This window comes from Gopherus evgoodei, chromosome 6, assembly GCF_007399415.2.
Source record: "Gopherus evgoodei ecotype Sinaloan lineage chromosome 6, rGopEvg1_v1.p, whole genome shotgun sequence".
Lineage (NCBI taxonomy): Eukaryota > Metazoa > Chordata > Testudines > Testudinidae > Gopherus > Gopherus evgoodei.
Window position 1 is genome coordinate 83,125,949 of NC_044327.1, and position 21,299 is coordinate 83,147,247.

The window sequence follows — 21,299 nt, forward strand, 5'->3', positions numbered from 1 at the left end:
CATTGACTTCAATGGGCTTTAGAGCTATGCAATTAATATAGGCAGTGTGTGAATCATCCCTTCAGGGAGGCTAGCCCCAGCCCCTCCCCATCTGCCCAAGGTCACTTCCCTCCCCCACCAGAGCCCCAAGCTCCCCACTACAGCCTCCAGTGCCCCTAGCCCTCAAGCACCAGGCAGCCGGCGTGGTCCCCAGCACCTGCAGCCACAGAGTGCTGGGCAGCGCGAACACCAGCCCCAGCTGCCTTGAGTCCTAGACCACAGGCCAGCCTGTCCTAGCCCCAACCCCAGCCTGGACCTGGAAGAGCAGGAAGCAGGAGGGGGCCTCAGAATGGAGCATGGGTGGGCCACACCTATATTTGGGATGCACATTTCTAGGCAGTTCAGGTCAGTACAGACCACATTTGTGGAATTACAAAGTCTTTCTTCTTGACCTATTTATACAGTGAGTTTAGTAATTTTCTTGTAGTAAGTGGATCATTAGTGATTCCTTATTATTAATCAATGTCTCTAATGATAAAAGACAACAGTATCTGGAGCCCTTTCCAGAAGGGCTGAGCTTGCTACATCAGTTTTTGCAAGCCATGCATGGAGTAGAGGTGGGGGTCGAGGTGTGCTGCAAAGGGAATGAATCCATCTACTCAGCAGCTGGGCTGCTGCACTGATTGCCACCTCAAATCTTGTGCTTTCTGGGGTTATCCTAAGACAATACAATCTATTGAACGATGTATGTTTGACTCCGAGAAGCTCCGGAGCACGCGAGATTTGAAGAGAACAGCTGGTTCAGATGACTATACTAAACATGATGCTCTGTCAGAGTACCAGCAATTGCGGCCCGCTGAAGGCAAAATGGAGCTTGGAGCAGGGAATCTGGAGTAGAGAGAAAAAGGAGGAGTTGATGTGTGCGTGCGTGCATGAAGAGAGGAGGAGGGGGGATTTCATTGGCTTGAAAGAAGGCAGGTGATAGCATAAAGAAAGGCAGTTGAAGAGAAGTTGACAAAAATTTCAAATAAATTTGGTAAGTTTCCAAACTCTGGGGGACAGCAGTCAAGTGAATTTAACCCCAACTCCAGGGCTACAATAAAATATGAGGAGAAAATTAGACACCCTTTCATGTACTGGTGCCTGCTGTATTATTATTTTTAACACTGCTCATCAGTAGTACAGTTTGGGTCAAAACAAGCCTCAAATGAATAATCTTATTCCACCCTGTCAAAAATCTTCACTGACTGCCAGATCATGGTGACATCAAAGTAGTATGCAAATCAGGGGTGGAGCTCTTCCTCACACTAGTTGAGCGCTCTTACCCATCTGTAGTCCCCATTATTTTTAGTGGGACTATTCACATGAGTAAGTGCTCACCAGTATGAATAAGGGTTCCATAAATGGGTCCCCAAAAGATCACATGTTTTAAGAGAATGATCCATTGTAAGTGACCACACTTGTGCATGATGGATGGGCATTGAGTGTTCTGGAAAAACATTGCTGTGTCCAGGATTACATTGAGCAAAGACATAAGGTTGTGATTTGTACAGCGTAAAAGATCTCTGACTCTTTGGAGTCATGGGAGATTAACTCTGTGCTGACCATTGCTGACAAGTCTTTTGCCCTTTGCCTCCCTGAGCACACATGCTGGTTCCTTTCTTTATTCAAGGGAAAGTAATCTGCCCCACTCCTATACTTGGCATAGGCTATTTCCTGCATGGTGCCAGCTCAGCTGTGCTGATTGGCTCCTTAATCCTCCCTGCTGCCTGCCCACTTCCTGACCATCAGTGTTGGAAGGAAAGTAGTGAGCCCACAAACTGCTCTATCTTTTGAATTACCTGCTACAATGTTGCCTTGCACTCCATCCTTCATGCATTAGCTGGGTCACAGTTTGGCCCTTTGTAAGTAGATGAAATCAGTTTCAAACTTACGAATGTTAATTTATCAATTATGTATTAGTAGTCTATTCATCAGTGAAGCAAAGACTACATTAGAGATACCTTCTCATTTCAAATTGCAGAGATTTATTATTAAGGATAAAACTAGTATAGTAAGACTAGTACTAAATACCTACAGTATAGTACAACACAGCTGTAGGAGAGTGATCATGTAGAACTAATTGTATCAAATAGCTAATGTTTACTACCGCATATATCATGTATCCTATTCTGTAAATGCTAGAATGCAGAGTAATGGTTCTTTTTATTTATTAGTTTGTTTGTTTTTTTTCAAATTCTTTCAGAAAATGGACCCCGTCTACTTGTGGAAGCAGAACAAACTAAAGTCTTCTCGCACAGGGGTGGCAATATCACACTACCGTGTAAATTTTACCATGACCATACATCAGCTGGCTCAGGAACCCACAAAATCCGTGTCAAGTGGACCAAACTCACCTCAGATTACCTCAAGGAAGTGGACGTCTTTGTCGCAATGGGACTCCACCAGAAGAGTTATGGAAACTACCAAGGCAGAGTGTTTCTGAAAAAAGGCAGTGAAAATGATGCTTCTCTTGTAATCACAGATATAACACTGGAGGATTATGGGAGATATAAATGTGAGGTGATTGAAGGATTAGAGGATGACATAGCAGTGGTATCTCTGGATTTACAAGGTAGGTGGCATTTGCATTACAGATTTGTGGAGCATTCCAAGTAAATATGGAAGAACATAATGGTAACTGCAATGGCAATGTGGAAAAGAGATTTTATACTTATTCTATTTAGTAGTTGCATTTATTATGTTAATATATATTGTAATCAGTTTTTCAATATGGACTACTATCTACCCTAATGATATGTCTATGATCATTAGAAATCTACTCAGGAAGTGATGGTTATGGTTATTATAAAATTTCAGTACAGATATTCAGACTGAATAATAGTCAATCAAAAAGGTGGATTGATCATATAGGGTCATATTCTGCCACCCATACTCACATTGATTAGTACCATTAAATGCAGATTTCTCTGGGACTATTGAGGAGTAAGGTATTACACATGAATAGGGGTGGCAGAATTGGTTTCCTAGCTATTACCGCCTTCTTTTGCATATAGGCTGCTCTAATAGCTAATGTACAGTGTATTCTGAAGTAGATTTTTCTCTTCAATCATTTATTAAGAAAAAAACAGAGATTGTTTGTTCCTAGTCTGCAGAGTATCAAGCCGTGATTGTTTTAAGATCTAAACATAAACTCCATCTGCCCCCATCTGCTTACCCACCACTACTACATTTAAAGCTGTGTTCCTGTGTCAGTAAAAGCCAGGGCTTTATTTAAAAATTCAGAACTGCTCTGTGCTTTCCTAGGGCACCCTCTTTAGGAAAAAAGCACAGGTCATACCATATTTTTTGTAGTTCAATTCATTTTAACCTTCTTTCTTTGCATAGGCCCTTATGTCTTCTTTAAAGTACGATTACTGGCCACATATGTTCATGCTAACATGAAATATAGAATTAATTCCAGAATTCCAAAATTTCAAACACTCAGGAGCTTTCAATGAATAAAATTTGAATGGATCTTGCACAGAATTCTGTTAATTGTGCTTATCTTCAGTTGGTAATTTTGCTAGAACAACACTACATGTTATGTCAGCTACAACCATTTGGTTTCATACTTATTTTATTACGTTCTTTTGAGTTACTGAGCCATACTTGCAATGTGGGATGGACAGAGTTCTTTGGGGACAGAAAAAACAGCTGTCAGATTGCTAACACTACCATATCAAACCAAATCATAACATGAATGATAGAAGTATTATGAGAAGTGTCTGGAGTGCATTGTACTCTGGGAATCTTGGGCTACTAGACTGTGATAGCCATCAAAAATTAGACCAGCCTTGTTTATGTGAGGATGGAGCCAGTTTATCCCCCAGGCCGTCCCCGTGTCAGAGGAAGCAGGAGGTGACTCAGATCTGTGCTTGAAACGCCTTAAATTTGGCCCTATGACTTTACAGACAGCATTATGAGTTACTACCATAGACACAGGGTAAAATCATATTTTATAAAGCTTTCTGCCATTCACTTAACCAAAAGGACATGAAGATGGAATATGTTTCAGTAGTTTCCTAAGACATGCCAACATTGTCATTAAATATTGGTAAAGTTGAATATTTTTTCCCAGCTCAGTATTAAATACTGCTATAAAATACATTTGCAAGTGAGCTGCAAAAGCATCTGCTACATGCCGTCAGTAGTTATTTCCTTCAATGGGGCTCTCACAAACAGTGAGTTTAACATACCAATAAAATAGAAAATCTGTGAAATGGGCCCTAAGCTTTTCTGTGCTATAAATAAAGGACAGCAAATTCTGATCTCATATATAATAGCAAGTCAATGGCATTGCATCAGATTTCTCACTGGTGTAAATGAGCTCAGACTTGACCTTGTTTTTTCCAAGGTATTCAATATTGATTTGCATAGTGAATTGAAAAATTACATTCAAGAGTGCTGTGTCTGTTTTTGTGGACGCCTCCCTGCTGTCTATACATTCCACCAGGTGTGTGTCTGAAAGAAGACCCTTACAGATGCCAAGTTATCTCCTGACACTGTTTAGAAAAATATCTGACTTGTGTACCTGCAAATCAATGAAGGATGTGAATCCTTGACCTTCACAGTGGTCTATTGTATGCTTTGGTATTTATTTTATTTGCAAGTAAGACTATCTCTCTGTTTGTTGAAGCCAGATATGCTGAATGGCCTTGCCTTAGTTCTCCATGTTCATTTGTCAACTCCTGGTGCATTCCATTTGTCAATCGAGAAAAACCCCCATAGCTTCCATACCATTGTGAAAGGCAAAAGTATTCAACTTACATTTTTTCACCCCATCATTATTATTAGTCTCTATCTCTTCAATTTCACAGAAGAACTTAACTCTTTAGTAGAGAAAATTAAACTTGTATACAGGTTAAGTCAACTACAACTCATTTTTGAATGAAGAGAAAAAAATGAGTAGGAGGCAAAAGGCATTTGGCTTTATATTATCCTTTTGCCAGTGGCATCCATATACTCAGTCACATCTTTGTATAAGGAAATATTGTATTAGCTGCTCAGTGCAGCTGTTCTGATTATGACATGAATCGCTGAAGTGATATATCAGGTTCAGCTTATAATGTACTATTGATCAAAGAAAATCAAATCCTGACTGACTGATACCTAGGGTGAGATTCTGTGATGAGCTCTTAGAGGCTCACAGCCCATGGGGAGGAGGGGGCTATGGGAGTTTCAAAAGAGAGTTGTGCTCTCCCCTTCCCTTAGACAACCAGGAGGGCCCTTCCTGGGCTGCTGTATGGGCCATAGTACTGCTAGGGTGACCATACCTCTCTTATTTTAAGATGTATTGAAAGGTATTAAAACTGATACTAAGTACCATGTTGAACATTGAACTGAACCCAGGGCCGGCTCCAGGCCCCAGCACGCCAAGTGCGTGCTTGGGGCGGCATGCTGCGGGGGGTACTCTGCCAGTTGCCGGGAGGGCGGCAGGCGGCTCCGGTGGACCTCTCGCAGGCGCGCCTGCGGAGGGTCCGCCGGTCCCGCGGCTCTGGTGGAGCATCTGCAGGCACGCCTGCGGGAGGTCCACCAGAGCCGCAGGACTGGCGAGCTGCAGAGTGCCGCCCCCCGCGGCGTGCCACCGTGCTTGGGGCAGCGAAATCGCTAGAGCCGGCCCTGATTGAACCTTATGATAATTACATTGTATAATTGAGAGAAAAATATATGATATTCTATGGGAAATGGTGTTTCCCTAGAACGTCCCTTTAAAATAAAGCATTATCCCTTATTTTCACATGGTTTCCCCCTATTTCCATCCAACAAAGGTGGCTACCTTAAATGCTCCCCAGAATCGTTGCCTGCTGACCCCCCAACATTCCCCAGTCAACCTACACCTCATATTTAGGATGACCAAATATCCCGATATTATCAGAACTGTCCTGATTTTAGGGGCTTTGTCATCCTGCCCATATCAAGTGTGCCCCCGTGCCATAGCTAGCAAAAGGTCCTCAAAGGTCAGCTTTACAGCAGTGCCATCACTGGGGAGAATTCCACTCCAGTCCTTTTACCAAATGTAAAAGGGCCAGAGTCGGGGTAAGATCTCACCTCTAATTATCTGTCCTTAAAAAGTATTCTTCATCATACTACAAATTTGAAATCAGCTGGTGCAAATCAGTGTAGCTCCTGTGAATTGAAAGTTGACTATTTCCCTCTTATTTAAACTGAAAAGGGTTCTAGCTCACTAACAACCACAGTAAGAGGCGTGCATGAAGTGATCACTTAGATAAATGAATGGGAGTTCTTGTGTGAGTAATCATACCTGTACATAAAAATGCTTGTACATGTACACAGAGCTGTGGACTTTCTGAATTAACTAGATCAATATTTTGAAGTTTTCAATATTTTAAAAATTAAAGTTATTGATCTTTTTGATCTACTAAACATAGCCGCTTTATAACCAAGATACACTTTCTGTTTGTTATGAAAATGACAGTAGTTTCTCTTAAGAAGATTAAGTTTGATTAAACACACTTATTTTTTAAGTGAGCATATATTTAATGTGTTGTAATCCTCATATTGTCCCCTTGCATTTCTCCATACTCATTTCTCAGCTTATCTGCATTTTTCACAGTGCAGGCTTTGACTGCAGTTGTTTGTGTGTGTACAGTGCAAAAGAGATCTATTCACAGCAAATCAGTTTCTTGGGGGGAAATAAAAGGGTATCAGCCCATCCTTTGTTACCCTAACATGCAACAGCTGCTACAAATAGTAAAGTCAATCTCAGAGTTGGAAGGTTCCATATCAGTAGTGCAGTGTCCTTCGATGCTAACCCAAGGATGCTAATTGGCAAAGAGACAAATTTAGTTCCAGGAATGCCCCTGGCAGTACAAAAAAGCTGATCACTTCAATGTAAGTTCACTGTATAAAACAGTAAAGCTTTGGCTAGGTGAAGGTATATTTATCATGTCAGAGACCTTGTCCGCTACTTCAGTTCTGATTAATGTTTTTGTTCCTGTAGACATATTGGACTCCTGGAAACATAATTAAATAAACTGTCCATAGTAATTGGACAATATTTCAATCCTAGCTTTCAAATAGCAATGTAAATAAATTCTTTTAATAATTGATACACATTTTTAAATAGCTTGCTGTACTATATATCATTCTATTTCATTTTAACAGGACAAAACTGAATATACCCAAGAATGGATGGATAGCATTTCAGTATCTCTTAGAATGGTACTTAAGTCAATTGACTCCACTTTATTAAATGTTATTAATATTTTCTGCCTGCTCTCAGGAGCAGTGTAGATAGGTGGAGCACTGGGTCTGGAACTCTGGCTGACCTTGAGGAAGTCACTTCACAGTTTACCCATCTGTAAAATAGAGATAATGAGCCTTACTTCCTTTGTAAAGTACTTTGAAACCTACTGACAAATAGCACTGTATAAAAGCTAGGTATTATTACATTCCTTATAAGCAAAAAAACTGATGGCTTTAAGCTTACATTTAATGTTCTTTACTTCAGCTCCTCCCCTATATTTAGGGCCCTATCAAATTCACAGTCCACTTTTGTAAATTTCATGGTCACAGCATTTTAAAAATCTTGAATTTCATGGTTTCATATATTTAAATCTTAAATGTCATGGTGTTTGCACAAAGCATAAATATAAACATGTATATAAAAATCAGCAAAATATAAACATGTAAAGCCCTTAAATCAGCATTTCTCAAACTGGGAGGTCCCAACCCAAGGGGGCGGGAGGCGGCAGCCTATTGTGTGTATGTGTGGGAGGGGGTGAGGGGGATCTGCAGTATTGCCACCCTTGCCTCTGTGCTGCCTTCACATTTGGGTGGCCAGAGAGCAGTGCAGTGATCAGTAGCAGCGCAGAAGTAAGGTTGGCAATACACTGAACTCTCGGGCTGCCTAGCTCTGAAGGCAACGCAGAAGTAAGGGTGGCAATATTGTGACCCCCACACACACACACAATGCCCTTGTAGTCCCTTTTGGGTCAGGACCCCATTTTTAGAAACACTGTGTACTTTGGTATACATTTATCCTATAGTATAATATAGGGTAAAAGGACACAAAAGACCACCTTTCATGGAGGAGACCAGATTTCTCGGTCTGTGATGTGTTTTTCATGGCCTTGAATTTGGTAGGGCCCTACCTATGTTTTAATGTTGATGTAATAATGTCCAGTTGAGTTCTTCACATTTTCATTACATACAGTACTCTGGCATCCTGGACGAATAGTAGTATTTTAATATTTTCCTCTTAATTTATGTCTAGCTGACAGTGGATCTGTAATTGAAATACATATTAGTCTGTATGTATACTTTTAAATTCACGCACCCACAATAAGATTAAAAATCCACTTCTGTGATGCTGCCTATAGTGAATCTTGTTTGCAGTGTAGCTGTAGCTGTGTTAGCTCCAGTATATTAGACGCACAAGATAGGTGAGGTAATCTTTTATCGGACCCAGTTGGTTCAATAAAAAGATATTGCCTCACCCACTTTGTCTCTCTATAGTGAATTCTGTTGGGTTTGCACAGAAAATCCCTTTTGTTGTTCCCTTTCTCTGACCCATCCCTTTTTGTATTTTTAGACAACACCTATCTCATCATGGAAGCTACTGCAAAGAAATATATGCATTGTTATTATTATTGCTTATTAGAGTTTCACTAGTGTGTATGGATATATAGAGTCAATCAGACAACTGCTTTTGATCATCCATGCTCTACTACTGGGGGAATTCTGTGCCAATGTGCAGAATTCATGTCTCCCACAGATTTCTTTGCTTCCCCACAGAAAAATTACTTTTTGACAGGGAAGCAAAGGGAAGCCGCAGGAGTAGTCATGCACCCATCCCCAATACCTTGGGTGCATACTTTTGGGCATACAGAGTCGCAAGTAGAGAGGTAAATTACTGTGGGGGGAGGAGAGGGCTGGGGATGCTCATGCTCAGATCCACTCTTTGTCTGCCCAACCCCTGTGCATCCAGAATCCCCATATCCACACCCCACTGCTAAGCCTCAACCTCCACACCCAGAACCCCCACCCCTGCACAGAATCCCCCACATTTGAACTACCACTCCGTCAAGCTCCAGCCCCAGGATCCTATCCTGCACTGGGCTCAGCTGCTAGTCTAGGCTGGGCAGGGAGTAAGGGAGGAGCACACTTCCTCAGCATGAAATGGCCAGGGCTGGGGCAGACCCTCCCCCAGAAACCTCCCCTGGCTGCAGGAAGCTCCTTCTCCCCACTTCCTGCCCCCATCACTCCTCAGCTGCAGAAGGAGATGTCACTATATGGTGAGCTGCTCCCCCATCCACCCAACCCCGTGCATCTGGACCCCTCCATACCCAGACCCCCTGCTGAGCCTCACCCCCTGCATCCAAACCCCCCCACTAGGCCCTCCTGCTGAGCTCACCTCTCCCGTACCCAGAACTCCCCACCAATTTCCCCATATCCAAGCCCCCACCATGCCGAGCTTCACCCCCTGCTTCCAGATCCCCACACCTGCAGCCAGACTACCTTGCTGCTGAACTCCACTGCCCTACATCCAGACCCTCCTGCCAAGTCCCAGCACTCTGCAGCTGGACCCCCCACCCCTGCACCCAGACCACACCTCCACTGAGCCCCCATACTCAAACCCCAACCCTGATGAGCCCCATCCCCCATGCACATGAACCACCCTGACAAGCCCCCCACACCTGAACCCCCATCCCATTGAGCCACAGCCAGTTGCACCTGGACCCCCCCCCCCCCCGCTGACCCTCCCCCCCAAGACCTCTTCCCCTCCCCTATGGCTGAGCCCCAACTACCTTTACCTGGATCCCCCTGCAGAGTTCCATTGCCCCTGAACCTCTCCCACAGAGCCCCTGTGCATCCAGATCCTTTCCACACACACACACACACACACACACACACACACACACACACACACACACTGACCCTCCTACTAAGCCACCTGCCCCCAGATTGCATCAGCCAGAACCTTTTCACCCCACACCTGGTTCTCTTCCCCCTCCCCCCAGCCCCTCCACACTTGGCTCTTGCCAGGCTGAGCCTGCCTGCCCACACCTGGTGTGCCTGGTGCAGAGGGGCAGGGCCTTGGGGTGTTTCTGGGGCAGGCCCAGCTCTTGCGCTGTGTCAGGCTCAGGTGCAGACTCACCGCTGGATCCATGTCCTGAGGCAGCAGAGAGAGGGCTGCTGAGTGGTCTCCCACCTCCATGCAGCCAGTGACCTGTGCTCCCCACTGCCATGCTGGAGCCTCCACATTTTTTATTAATTAAAAGTTCTGAAGTATGAGATTTAAGAATGTAGCATATAAAGCAGAAGGGACTCCCAAAGCTCGCAAGCCCTGCTTCCCACCATGAGAAGAAACTTCATCATACAATCCCAATCATACATAACAAATAAAATTTGCAGAATTTTAAAATGTGCTCAGGGTTTTTATTTTTTTAGTGCAGAATTCCTGCAGGAGTAATGTTCAAGAAATATGACTTAATATTGGAACAGGGGCAGAGAACTGCTGCTAGGATGATCAGGGGAAAGGAGAGTCCTATCTTATAAGAAGAGACTGGAAGAGCTTGGCTTGTCTAGTCTAGCAAAATTAAGGCTGAGGTGTGATATGATTATGCTATAAATACATCTGCAGGGTAGACACGAGGGAAGGTGAAGAGCTATTTAAGCTAATGGACAAAGCTGGCCAAAGAACAAATATGCATTAAACTGCCCATGAACAAATTAGAAGAAGGTTTTAATCATCAGAAGGGTGAGGTCTGGAACAGCCTCCTAACGGGAGTTGTTGGGGCAAACAACTTAATTAGTTTTAAGCGAAAGCTGGACAAATGTATGATTGGGATTGTATGATGAAGTTTCTTCTCATGGTGGGAAGCAGGGCTTGCGAGCTTTGGGAGTCCCTTCTGCTTTATATGCTACATTCTTAAATCTCATACTTCAGAACTTCAGCCATCACCTGTACGTAGGGTGACCAGATGTTCCAATTTTATAGAGATAGTCCCGATATTTGGGGCTTTATCTTATATAGGCGCCTATTCCCACCCTACCCCCGTCCCAGTTTTTGCACACTTTCTATCTGGTCACCCTACCTTCATGAGTCAGGAAGAGATTCTCCCTCCATCCCTCCAAAGCATTTAGGTCCTTTTTTTTGTCTTCTTCCTCTGAAGCATGAGGCATGTCCCTGGCTGGAGATGGGACACTGGACGGGGTGGTTCAGGGCACTGATGTGGTACCAAGCATTCTCTCTCTCAGGTGTGTAGCTGGCTGGTTCTTGCTCACATGCTCCAGGTCTAAGACTGATCATCAGATGTGGGATTGAGAAGGAATTTTTCTCCAGGTCAGCTTGACAGTAACCTTGGGATTTTTTAGCATTTTTCTGAAGCATGTGGGTGCAGATTTCTTGCTGAGATTATCTGGGTATATGTCACTTAATCAATTCCTTGACATTGCAAATGCCTCAGATACTGCTGCACTTCGATCCCTCCTATTCTCTGCCTGTGGCACATAGTTTAATCCCTTGCAGGCTGTAATGCTTTGGTCTAATTTTGGTTGCTGGGTTTAGTGTGCGTGTACTGTGTGGTATTGGTGGCCTGTGATATTCAGGAGGTCAGACTAGATGATCTGGTGGTCTCCTCTGGCCATAAACTCTATGATTAACTGCTTTTGAAATAAATGGAATAGCATAGCTCAGTGGTTAACAAACTTGTTCCTCTGCTTGTCAAGGGAATGCCCCTGGCGGGCCAGGACGGTTTGTGTACCTGCCACATCTGCAGGTTCGGCAGCTCCCAGTGGCCATGGGTCACTGCTTCAGGCCAATGGGAGCTGCTGGAAGCGGCAGCCAGCATGTCCCTCGGCCCGCGCCGCTTCCAGCAGCTCCCATTGGCCTGGAGCAGCAAACCGCGGCCACTGCAAGACACTATCGGCCAAACCTACGGATGCAGCAGGTACACAAACTGGCCTGGCCCACCAGGGGCTTTCCCTGCACATATGGCGGAACAAGTTTGGGAACCACTGGCATAGCTAAATCTCCATACATCACACTGGAAATGTATTCTGAAGAGTCTGGCTTTTAATACCCATTGAAATTGAAATATGATTTATATTATATATGCGATCTAGACTACTTCCAAAGAAAAGTTTAGCATAGCTTCCAATGAATTCCCTTTCATGCAGTTCATAAAGCCTATTAACCAAACAAGTCCCACTTTGCATCTCCACTGAGCTGTTATGCAAGTCAAATAAAGAATTCCATACATTTTGTTGCTGAGGTGAAAGGATCTGGCACACACTCTCCTACAAAATACGCCAGGATTACAGGAGAGTGGAGCCACTTGATGAACTGGCTACCCAGTGATGGCTAGATCATCTGGGATCCCTGGAGCAGTGTGGGAAAATCCAGTACCCCAAAAAGTATAGCAGACTGGGAGACAGAGATGGATTCTGAAGGAGAGAGAAGGAGTTTCTGTGTTCACTTTGAATTATAAAAACATGAAGTGGAAAATGCTGCTTAAGCCATCTAGTGTATCCCCCTGCCAGTGTAAGATTGCTCCCTGCAGTACAGTATATAGGGAGCTTTACTGTATCCTGTGTTGACTCTGGCTACAGGAAGCCTTGCTTTTCTGTTTAGACTAGAACTAAAGGAAGACTATTTCTTTACTCTGGCTATGGACAGCCTCGCCACACTCCCACCCCCATCTGGGCTAACAGAATTTTGTGTTGTCTGCTTCTGTCTGTAAATAGAGTGGTCACCCGGACAAGCTTGCTGACTGCATATAATGGTATCTCAGTAGATCCACCACGCCTATTAACTGCTGTCATAACAGTCCTATTTAAAATTATTTCATTATGTAAGGCACAATTGTGATGGTTTTACGGGTGACTAGTGTAAACTGCCCTTCTTTACACTAGGAGTATAATACAGAAGGCTAATACTGGGTTTATATTTAGAAATATTGTATTACATTAGAAGCACAAATATAAATGGCCTTCCCATGTCTCAAACAGGTCTGTCCATTTAAGATGGGATTTTGCAAAAGTTTCTTAGAGACACAATTCCCATGGATTTTCAATGGGTTTTGGGCATCCAGCTCCCATAAACTTGATCAAAAATCCCATCCCTTAATACATGTATAAAGAAAGCATTTCTGAGCCCGATTAAAGAGTAATAGGCTTCCTTCTACTGGTATCTCGAGACCCGCCGATGGAACGTGAGATTAAAGGAGGATGGAAGAATATAGCCACCAGCTGAGAGTTGTGGTCAATTATCTTCAATGCACTGAGTTTAATAGGGGTTTGAATGCACATTGTGAATGTTCATGAGCCAAAGATCTGTCTGAATAGTACCAATATTCCTATTATTGGGTGAATTTGATATTGCTCATCCCTAGCTAATTACAACTCCCCCTCCACTACCCCCCACCCTGAGAATAAGTAAGTGATTTAGCACGTTCCTAAGCTCACCATAGGCAGAAGTATTGCAGGAAATACAGTTCTGTACTGTAGTGTCACAGATTAGTTGGTGAACTTGCATGTCATGTGAGGGACAGTACTTCTACACAACAGGGGTGAATTTTATGGGGGAAACTCAGCACTAAAGTCCAATCTTCAAAGGTATTTAGGCACCTAACTCCCATTAAAATAAATGGGAATTAAATGCCGGGATACTTTTGAGGAACTGAGCTCAACTGTGTTCTTTTTCCCTTTTTCTCTTTCTAAATATTTATTTAACTAAGCTTGTAGTAAAAGCCAAAGCCTGTGTCTGTGCGCTAGGATGTGATCATTCAAACAAACACAGGTATATTTATTGAAATGTGCATTACTTCAAATAGTTGTCATGCTAAGTTCATGGACTCATTCTAATTTCCGTTACAATCACCAGTTCTCAGGACTCTGATTTAATAAGTACAGAATCATAGAACAAGTGTGATTGTGGGACTGTCATTCAATTACAAATATCTTCAACAGTGACCTAAAATGGCCTTGATTCTTCTTGACGTTATTCTTCAGATATAGAGAGAAGAAAAGCTGTTCTTTGAGAGTGTATATTTAAGTGAATTGAGTATATATGAAAGGTGCTATATTGACAGTACTATAAACGGTGTTGTAGCTGTGTCGCTCCCAGGATATTAGAGAGAAGGTGGATGAGGTAATAGCTTTTACTACACCAACTTGTGTTGGTGAGGGAGAGAGTTTGTAAGCTTGTCTCTCTCTCTAGTATTGTAAACCTAGAAATCCAAGGATTTCTAACCTGCTTCACCAAAGTGAAGAGTTGACCACTGAGGTTAGTATAGGTACAGACATAGGGCCCTGACCTTCCACAAGTCATATCAATGTTCCTACAAATTGGCATGAGGAACTCGTAGAGGATTGAGGTAGACTGTTGCAAATAAGATTCCTACAAAGAAAAATCCCTTGGTTGGGTGGTAGAAGCAACTGATGGCATAGATAGTGTGGTCACTTCTTGGAGGAGTTACATTTGACATGGTGACATGGAAAAGAGAGCGGGAGAAGGGAAATCACAATGCCGTTTTTATTAGTGAATCAGGGGCAAGGCTAAAGATGAGAATTATAATGACCTCTGCATTTGGTGGGGACATGCCAGTCTCTTACTAGCATCAGATTTACATGGTATTTAAAGTGCCTAAAGAGGTATCCATATGCAGAAAAAGACAAATACACAAGGAACTGCCTTTCCTTTCCCCAAATCCTAAATTGAATTTATTACTGTTATGAAGAGGAGATGTTATCTGTGGGATAAGCATAGGACTATAAGTCAGGAGTTTTTTATTCCATTTCCAGCTGTGGAAAAATTTAACCTTCAGGATGGTCTTTTGCACAATCCAAAATGTATGTAATGAATTGTTGTATAGAGATTGGTGACAAGAACTGAAGCTGAAGATGTTAAGTAACTAACTAGTGCACAAAAGCATAGTAAGAGTAGCTGCAGCAGTAGAGAGATTTGTAATAGAGGTCATCCCTATTAATTCAACATTAAAAGCTATAGGGAAAGAAGGCACAGCAGCAGCAGATAACAATTAAATACAGGCGGAGCTACACAAAGCATGGATCATGGGACACATCCAGCCTAAACTGTCATGTAAACCATCCTTAGCCAGCCTCTCCCTGTAGCTGCAGAGGGAAGTCAGTTTTATCAATTGCAGGTTTTTATTGTAGATGAACTCCAACAAAAAGCAACTTCTAATCTGTTAAGGAAGATACATCCACAGCTAACTATGGATTTAGGGGCTTAATATTTTCACTCTCATTTAATAATTTTGGCTATGTTTTAACACAAATATGCACACAACTGTAATATTAGCTTGTGGATGTGTGTGTTAAAACATAGCCAAAATTATTAAATGAGAGTGAAAATATTAAGCCCCTAAATCCATAGTTAGCCACTTAAATAAAATTGTGTTTTACAGCAGCACACAATACCTAAAGGTCCTAAAATCACTTCAGCTCTAGTCATAGGATGGTCTGGGTGCTCAGCCCCTCTGGAAATGAGGCTTTTTTTAATGCCTGTTAGTGGATTTATGTACCTGACTTGGGCTGTTGACATTTATATGCAGAACAGATACAATCCTTGTTTTTTGGTAAATTGCCAGTATTACCCTCAGTAGTTCAATCCTTGGGCATCCCTAGAGTAAAATAAATAACAAGACCAAATGGAAAAAGAGATCCAGAATGAATTTAAACATGTAGAATATGTATACCTTATTATTTAAGGTATCATAGTTAATAACATGATATGTATTACCTTTATTTTCATCGTTTATAGTTTAGAACAGCTAATAATTGAAGCTTCCTAAACAGAAGAGGCTTGTGAAGGAGAAGAAAATGAGCAACTAGAGTTCAAGAACAGGGAGAGAATAAAAAGAAAGGTCAATTTCTATTTAATCTTGGTGCCTTTTGGCTCTTCTGCTAATGCTTCATCTCATCCCCCACGTTCTCCCCACCCTACTCTGCTCTGTTCTACAGCTGAGCAGAAAACTTCAGCTCTGGATCTTGTTTGGCTCAGGTATTTTGTTTCATGTGATAGCGTCTGGGCTAAGTTTGTCTGCCAAATTTTGATCCGAGTTAGGTTTTGAAACTCTGCCAAAATCTGGGATGCTTTTGCTTCAGTTCTAGCTCTGCTTTTTGCTGAATTTTATCAGAGCCAGCTGGGAAGATCTCTTCCGAGGTGTTGTCTGCCGGGTCTCTTCTGTGTCCAGCTGTGATTTTTTTGATTGAAGGGCACCATGTAAAGAAAAAAAAGGTGCCATGGGAAAAGCTACAGGGTAGAGTGGGGTGAGTGAGTGTCATTAAATATTGCTGTTCAAACAGTTCTAAAACTTCCCTAGGTTCCTCTGTGTCTACTTAGATACTCCCTTTTTTTAAACAAAAAGTTATCTGTGTTGTATCCCTCTTCAAAAGCTAAGACCTGATCTCAGATTGGTCCTCAAATGTTGTCAGGAAACATCTCACAACCTTGTGTTCCCTGCACTTGGGCCAGCCACAATCTCTACCCACACTCCTCTGAATTTCCTCTGGCTGTGCCCTCTGGACAGAGAGAAGGTGGCACCCCAAATCCTCCACAGTGGCTAGCAGAACTGTCTGGCTGTGCAGGAGAACATGTGCTGCATCCCCTTCTAAGGTGTGGTAGCAGAGAAAGGGAAATGCCTCTCTGTGCTGCCTCCACTGAGAAGCTGTGGCTAAAAGCCATGCTACAGCCATCTAACAGGAGTATCTGACCATTCTTTTAAAAGTTCCCTTAAACTAAACCCACTAAATATAATCCCTTCATTTTCCTTGCTTACTTTGACATTTTCCTTCTAACAACCCCCAATCCCTTAACCACTGCTGCTGCCCTCCTCTGACCTACCTGCAGTTTGTCTGCATGTGGTTGGTAGTAAGGTACCTAGAACAAAATGCTGTCAGAATGTGCAAGGATGAGGTTCTGGTGTCAGTACAAAGACTGCAGCTGAGAGCAGGAGATAGAACTGGTCAGGTTCCAGGAGGAGAGAGTGTGAGGCTATCAGGCAGGTAAGACTGCCACGTCAGGAGATAATCAGACTTTGTTCTCCGACCAAACAGCTGACTTGCTGAGAGAGAATTGCCCTAGAAATAAAGCCACCAGTTGTAGTTGTATTATTTTGCCATCTCACATAGTTAACCTTAAATTTGTCCTTTTGATGCCAGTAAATATTTCTTTCTGTTGTGTTTTTTATATATTTAAACAGCTAATAGCCTTCTTTCTTCCCTTCTCATTTAGGTGTTGTATTCCCTTACTTTCCACGGCTGGGACGCTACAACCTAAACTTCCATGAGGCTCAGCAAGCTTGTCTGGACCAAGATTCCGTTATCGCCTCCTTTGACCAATTGTATGAAGCATGGAGGTCGGGGCTGGATTGGTGTAATGCAGGCTGGCTCAATGATGGATCAGTTCAGTACCCTATCACCAAACCCAGAGAGCCCTGCGGAGGAAAGAACACAGTGCCTGGAGTCAGGAATTATGGGTTCTGGGATAAAGATAAAAGCAGATATGATGTTTTCTGTTTTACATCAAACTTCAATGGTAAGAGTTTTGAATCACTTCTACCTTTAACAAGGCCATTTCTGTGCTTCAGAAGGGAAGCTAACTCCAAAGGTACTGAAAAGCAGTAAGAGATGTTTAATTTGTCAAAGTGCATGTTAGTTTTGGAAACTGTTATCATTGAATTTATGAGGAAATGAGTCTGGATTGAAAAGAAGACAAATTTTGCCACATCTTCATTTTTAAAAGCAATAGTTCAGAATGAATATTGGCAACACATTCATGTGTCTCTGTTTTCATTCCTAGATATTTGTGCAGGTATGTTCCATATTGATACACTGCCTAGTTTATTTAAGTTAAAGCAATGGAGAAATCAGTGTTTCCTTTCATTGAGTTGCCCCCTTAAGTAAATAATGAGGATATATTACAAGTTAAAACCTATCAAAAGGTAAAAACCCACAAGGAACAATTGTGATTAGGAATTCACTGTTCCTATGTAACTTTAATGCCACTTCATACTCTCTAACAAAGCATCAGACAGTTCCATTTTGTATGGTAACCATCGCCTAACAGAGTAACAAGACTTGTGGCTAGGAGGAAAGCTGTAGACTTTAGTAAGGTTTTTGATACTGTCTCGCATGACCTTCTCATAAACAAACTGGGGAAATACAACCTAGATGGCACTACTATAAGGTGAGTGCAGAACTGGTTGGAAAACAGTTCCCAGAGATTAGTAATCAATGGTTCACAGTCAAGCTGGAAGGGCATAATGAGTAGGGTCCCACAGAGATTGGTTCTGGGTCTGGTTCTGTTCAATATCTTCATCCGTGATTTAGGTAATGGCATAGAGAGTACACTTATAACATTTGTGGATGATACCAACTTGGGAGGGGTTGCAAGTGCTTTGGAAGATAGGATTAAAATTCAAAATGATCTGGACAAACTGGAGGGATGGTCAGGAGTAAACAGGCTAAAATGCAATAAAGATAAATGCAAAGTACTCCACTTAAGAAGGAACAATCAGCTGCACACATACAAAATGGGAAATGGCTGCCTAGGAAGGAGAACGGTAGAAAGGCATCTGAGGGTCATAGTGGATCACAAGCTAAATATGAGTCAACAATATAACACTGTTGTAAAAAAAGCAAACATCATTCTGGGATGTATTAGCAAGACATGAGAATCTACTCTGCGTTGATTAAGCTTCAGCTGGAATCTTGTGTCCATTTCTGGGCACCACATTTCAAGTAAGATGGACAAATTAGAGAAAGTCCAGAGAAGAGCAACAAAAATGATTAAAGGTCTAGAAAACAGGAGTTATGAGGGAAGATTGAAAAAATTGTGTTTGTTTAGTCTGGAAAAGAGAAGACCGAGGGAGGACATAACAGTTTTCAAGTACAAAAAAAGGTTGTTACAAGGAGGAGGGAGAAAACTTGTTCTCCTTAACCTTTGAGGATAGGACAAGAAGAAATGGGCTTAAATTGTAGCAATGGCAGTTTAGGTTGGACATTAGGAAAAAAATTCCTAACTGTCAGGGTGGTTAAGCACTGGAATAAACTGCCTAGGGTGGTTGTGGAATTTCTGTCACTGGAGATTTTTAAGAGCAATTAAATCAATGCCCATCAGGAATGGCCTAGATAATACATAATCCTGCCTTGAGTGCAGGGGACTGGATTAGAAGACTTCTCCAAGTCCCTTCCAGATCTAGGATTCTAAACAGTAATCTTGTTAATTCCTGGCTTTTGTGACTAATAATTTAGGCTCTTTTGTTACACCTTTCTACACTGTCATTGCTCCCTTCCTATATAGTTTTGTAGGCTACCTGCTCTGATCTTGCGTTGCTCTAAACTGCAGTTTCATGACTGCAAGCCTTGGATTTGGAGCCATCTAATCTTCGCTAGATGTTAGTATGGATACAGCTGAATAGAAAGCTGTGGTCTCTGCTTGCTATAGCTGAAGGGTTAGTCTAAGAACTTTGTAGCATTGTTCAAAAAGATAGCTACAACCAATAGCAAGGATCAGGGCCATCACAGACCACAAGCAAAGACAGCTTCCCTCCTTAGCATCTCCATAGCCAGCCTTCAGTGACCACGTTAGGGCCTCTTGCTTGTGAGTAATTTTTATCCGTCTTGGAAAGCAGATGTTTCTCTTTTAGTCAACCAGCATAGGATAAGTGCACTTCTTTACTTATTCACATATGGTACATCCACGATGAAATATGTTTGTCTTAGAACACACAAGATTAAACACATTTCTTGCTTTAAGCACAGATACTTAATTCTGTGTTTGTGTCACTTTCTTAACCCCAAAAAGGTCTAATTTTTAAATGCATTATCTGCCCAAGTTAGTAAATCTTTGACAAAACTCAGTTCTCTCCTGAAGAGGATGTTAAATATGGATATTAAATCATGAAATGGAAATACTTTAGTACTGCTTTAAGTGCAAATCTGAATGTAGCAACTTAAAGTCTGGAGCTGCTAGGTCAGCTCCATGCTGGATTGAGTGAATCACATAACTCTAAAACTATAGATACACTTCATAAAGCACTAAAGATTGCAGCTTTGTATCATATATTCCTCTTAGCTACTATGAGAAAATGTTGCAGTAAAACTCTCTCACACAACACACTGTCATGACCTCTTATTGATGCCGTTTATAGGACCTGACCACTGTTCAATCCATCTAAACCCATCTCACTCTCAAAACATATTTTATTAGATTATATAACTACAAATCAGAAGCCTGTATTTATACAGGCAAAGGAAAACTCACACCTTATTCAAGTCCTAACAGGGCCAGTTGAGGGGGGAAGGAGGGCAAGTGGGGCAATTTGCCCCAGGCCCCACAGGGGCCCCCACAAGAGTTTTTCAGAGCCCCTGGAGTGGGGTCCTTCACTCGCTCCAAGGGCCCTGAAAATCTCTTGTGGGACCCAGGCCCCCGGAGCTTCTTCCACTCTGGGTCTTCGGCGGTGGGGGAGGGGAGGTCCTTCTGCCCTGGGGCAGAAAGACACCCCCTGCCAAATTACTGCCGAAGGAGGGCCCCCCCTGCCGCCAAAGACCCCAGGCTCCCTGAATCCTCTGGGCAGCCCTGAGTTCTAATAATGTCTGACCATGGTTTATGCTCATACTGCATTTGGCTGCTGACAAGCCCTCAGTGTTGAACTGTAATAGTCTTAGGGCTAGCCCAATGGCTCGAACATTGGGGGGTGGAAGTGCATCAAGAATGTTAGCGGACAAGTGACTGAGATTCAGCCCTAGAAAGAACATTGAATGCAGTCCGCTGGTTGGATCATCACTATCCCCAGTGTGAACTGAGAACTCAGGGGTTGCCCAATGAGAACACTGATCCATCAACCCGCATCATCCAGTTTAGTCCTCTGTTATTCTACAGCACAATACTGTGCTTGGGTCTGGCTCCATTCATCTCATGTCAGGTTAGTGATATACTACTATATTCAACCAGTTACATTGTAGCTGAGATGATTCAACCCACACTAATACCATGGCTCCCCCTGTTAAGCAACAGCACTCTTCCACACTGCCATTATGAGGGTGCCACAGTCAGAAGAGTTGAGAAGCTCAGGGCAAACCCAAGCCTTCCACTATACACAGGCCCCTTCAACCACCCAAAAGCACACTTGGTGGCCAGGCACCCACTGTGGGTCCATTTGCCCTGCCCAAACGTCTCTGTGAGGTCGAAGTGCTGTGAAGAACGGGCTGCACTGATGTCAGAAACTGTCCATTATAATTGACCTGACCATACACATAGCCAGCTTTGATTTGCCACAGCATTA

At 42.6% G+C, this 21,299-nt stretch overlaps 1 protein-coding gene across 4 annotated transcripts in view; it reads left to right on the forward strand.

Moving 5' to 3' along the window:
* The window catches only part of HAPLN1 (hyaluronan and proteoglycan link protein 1), a 103,379-nt gene that overhangs the window by 68,841 nt on the left and 13,239 nt on the right, over positions 1-21,299 (forward strand). For all 4 annotated transcript variants that reach the window (XM_030567733.1, XM_030567736.1, XM_030567735.1 and 1 more), the window contains exons 3-4: positions 2,225-2,593; positions 17,246-17,548. In XM_030567733.1, coding sequence (XP_030423593.1) covers positions 2,225-2,593; positions 17,246-17,548 — 672 coding nt within the window. The remainder of the gene's footprint in view (positions 1-2,224; positions 2,594-17,245; positions 17,549-21,299) is intronic.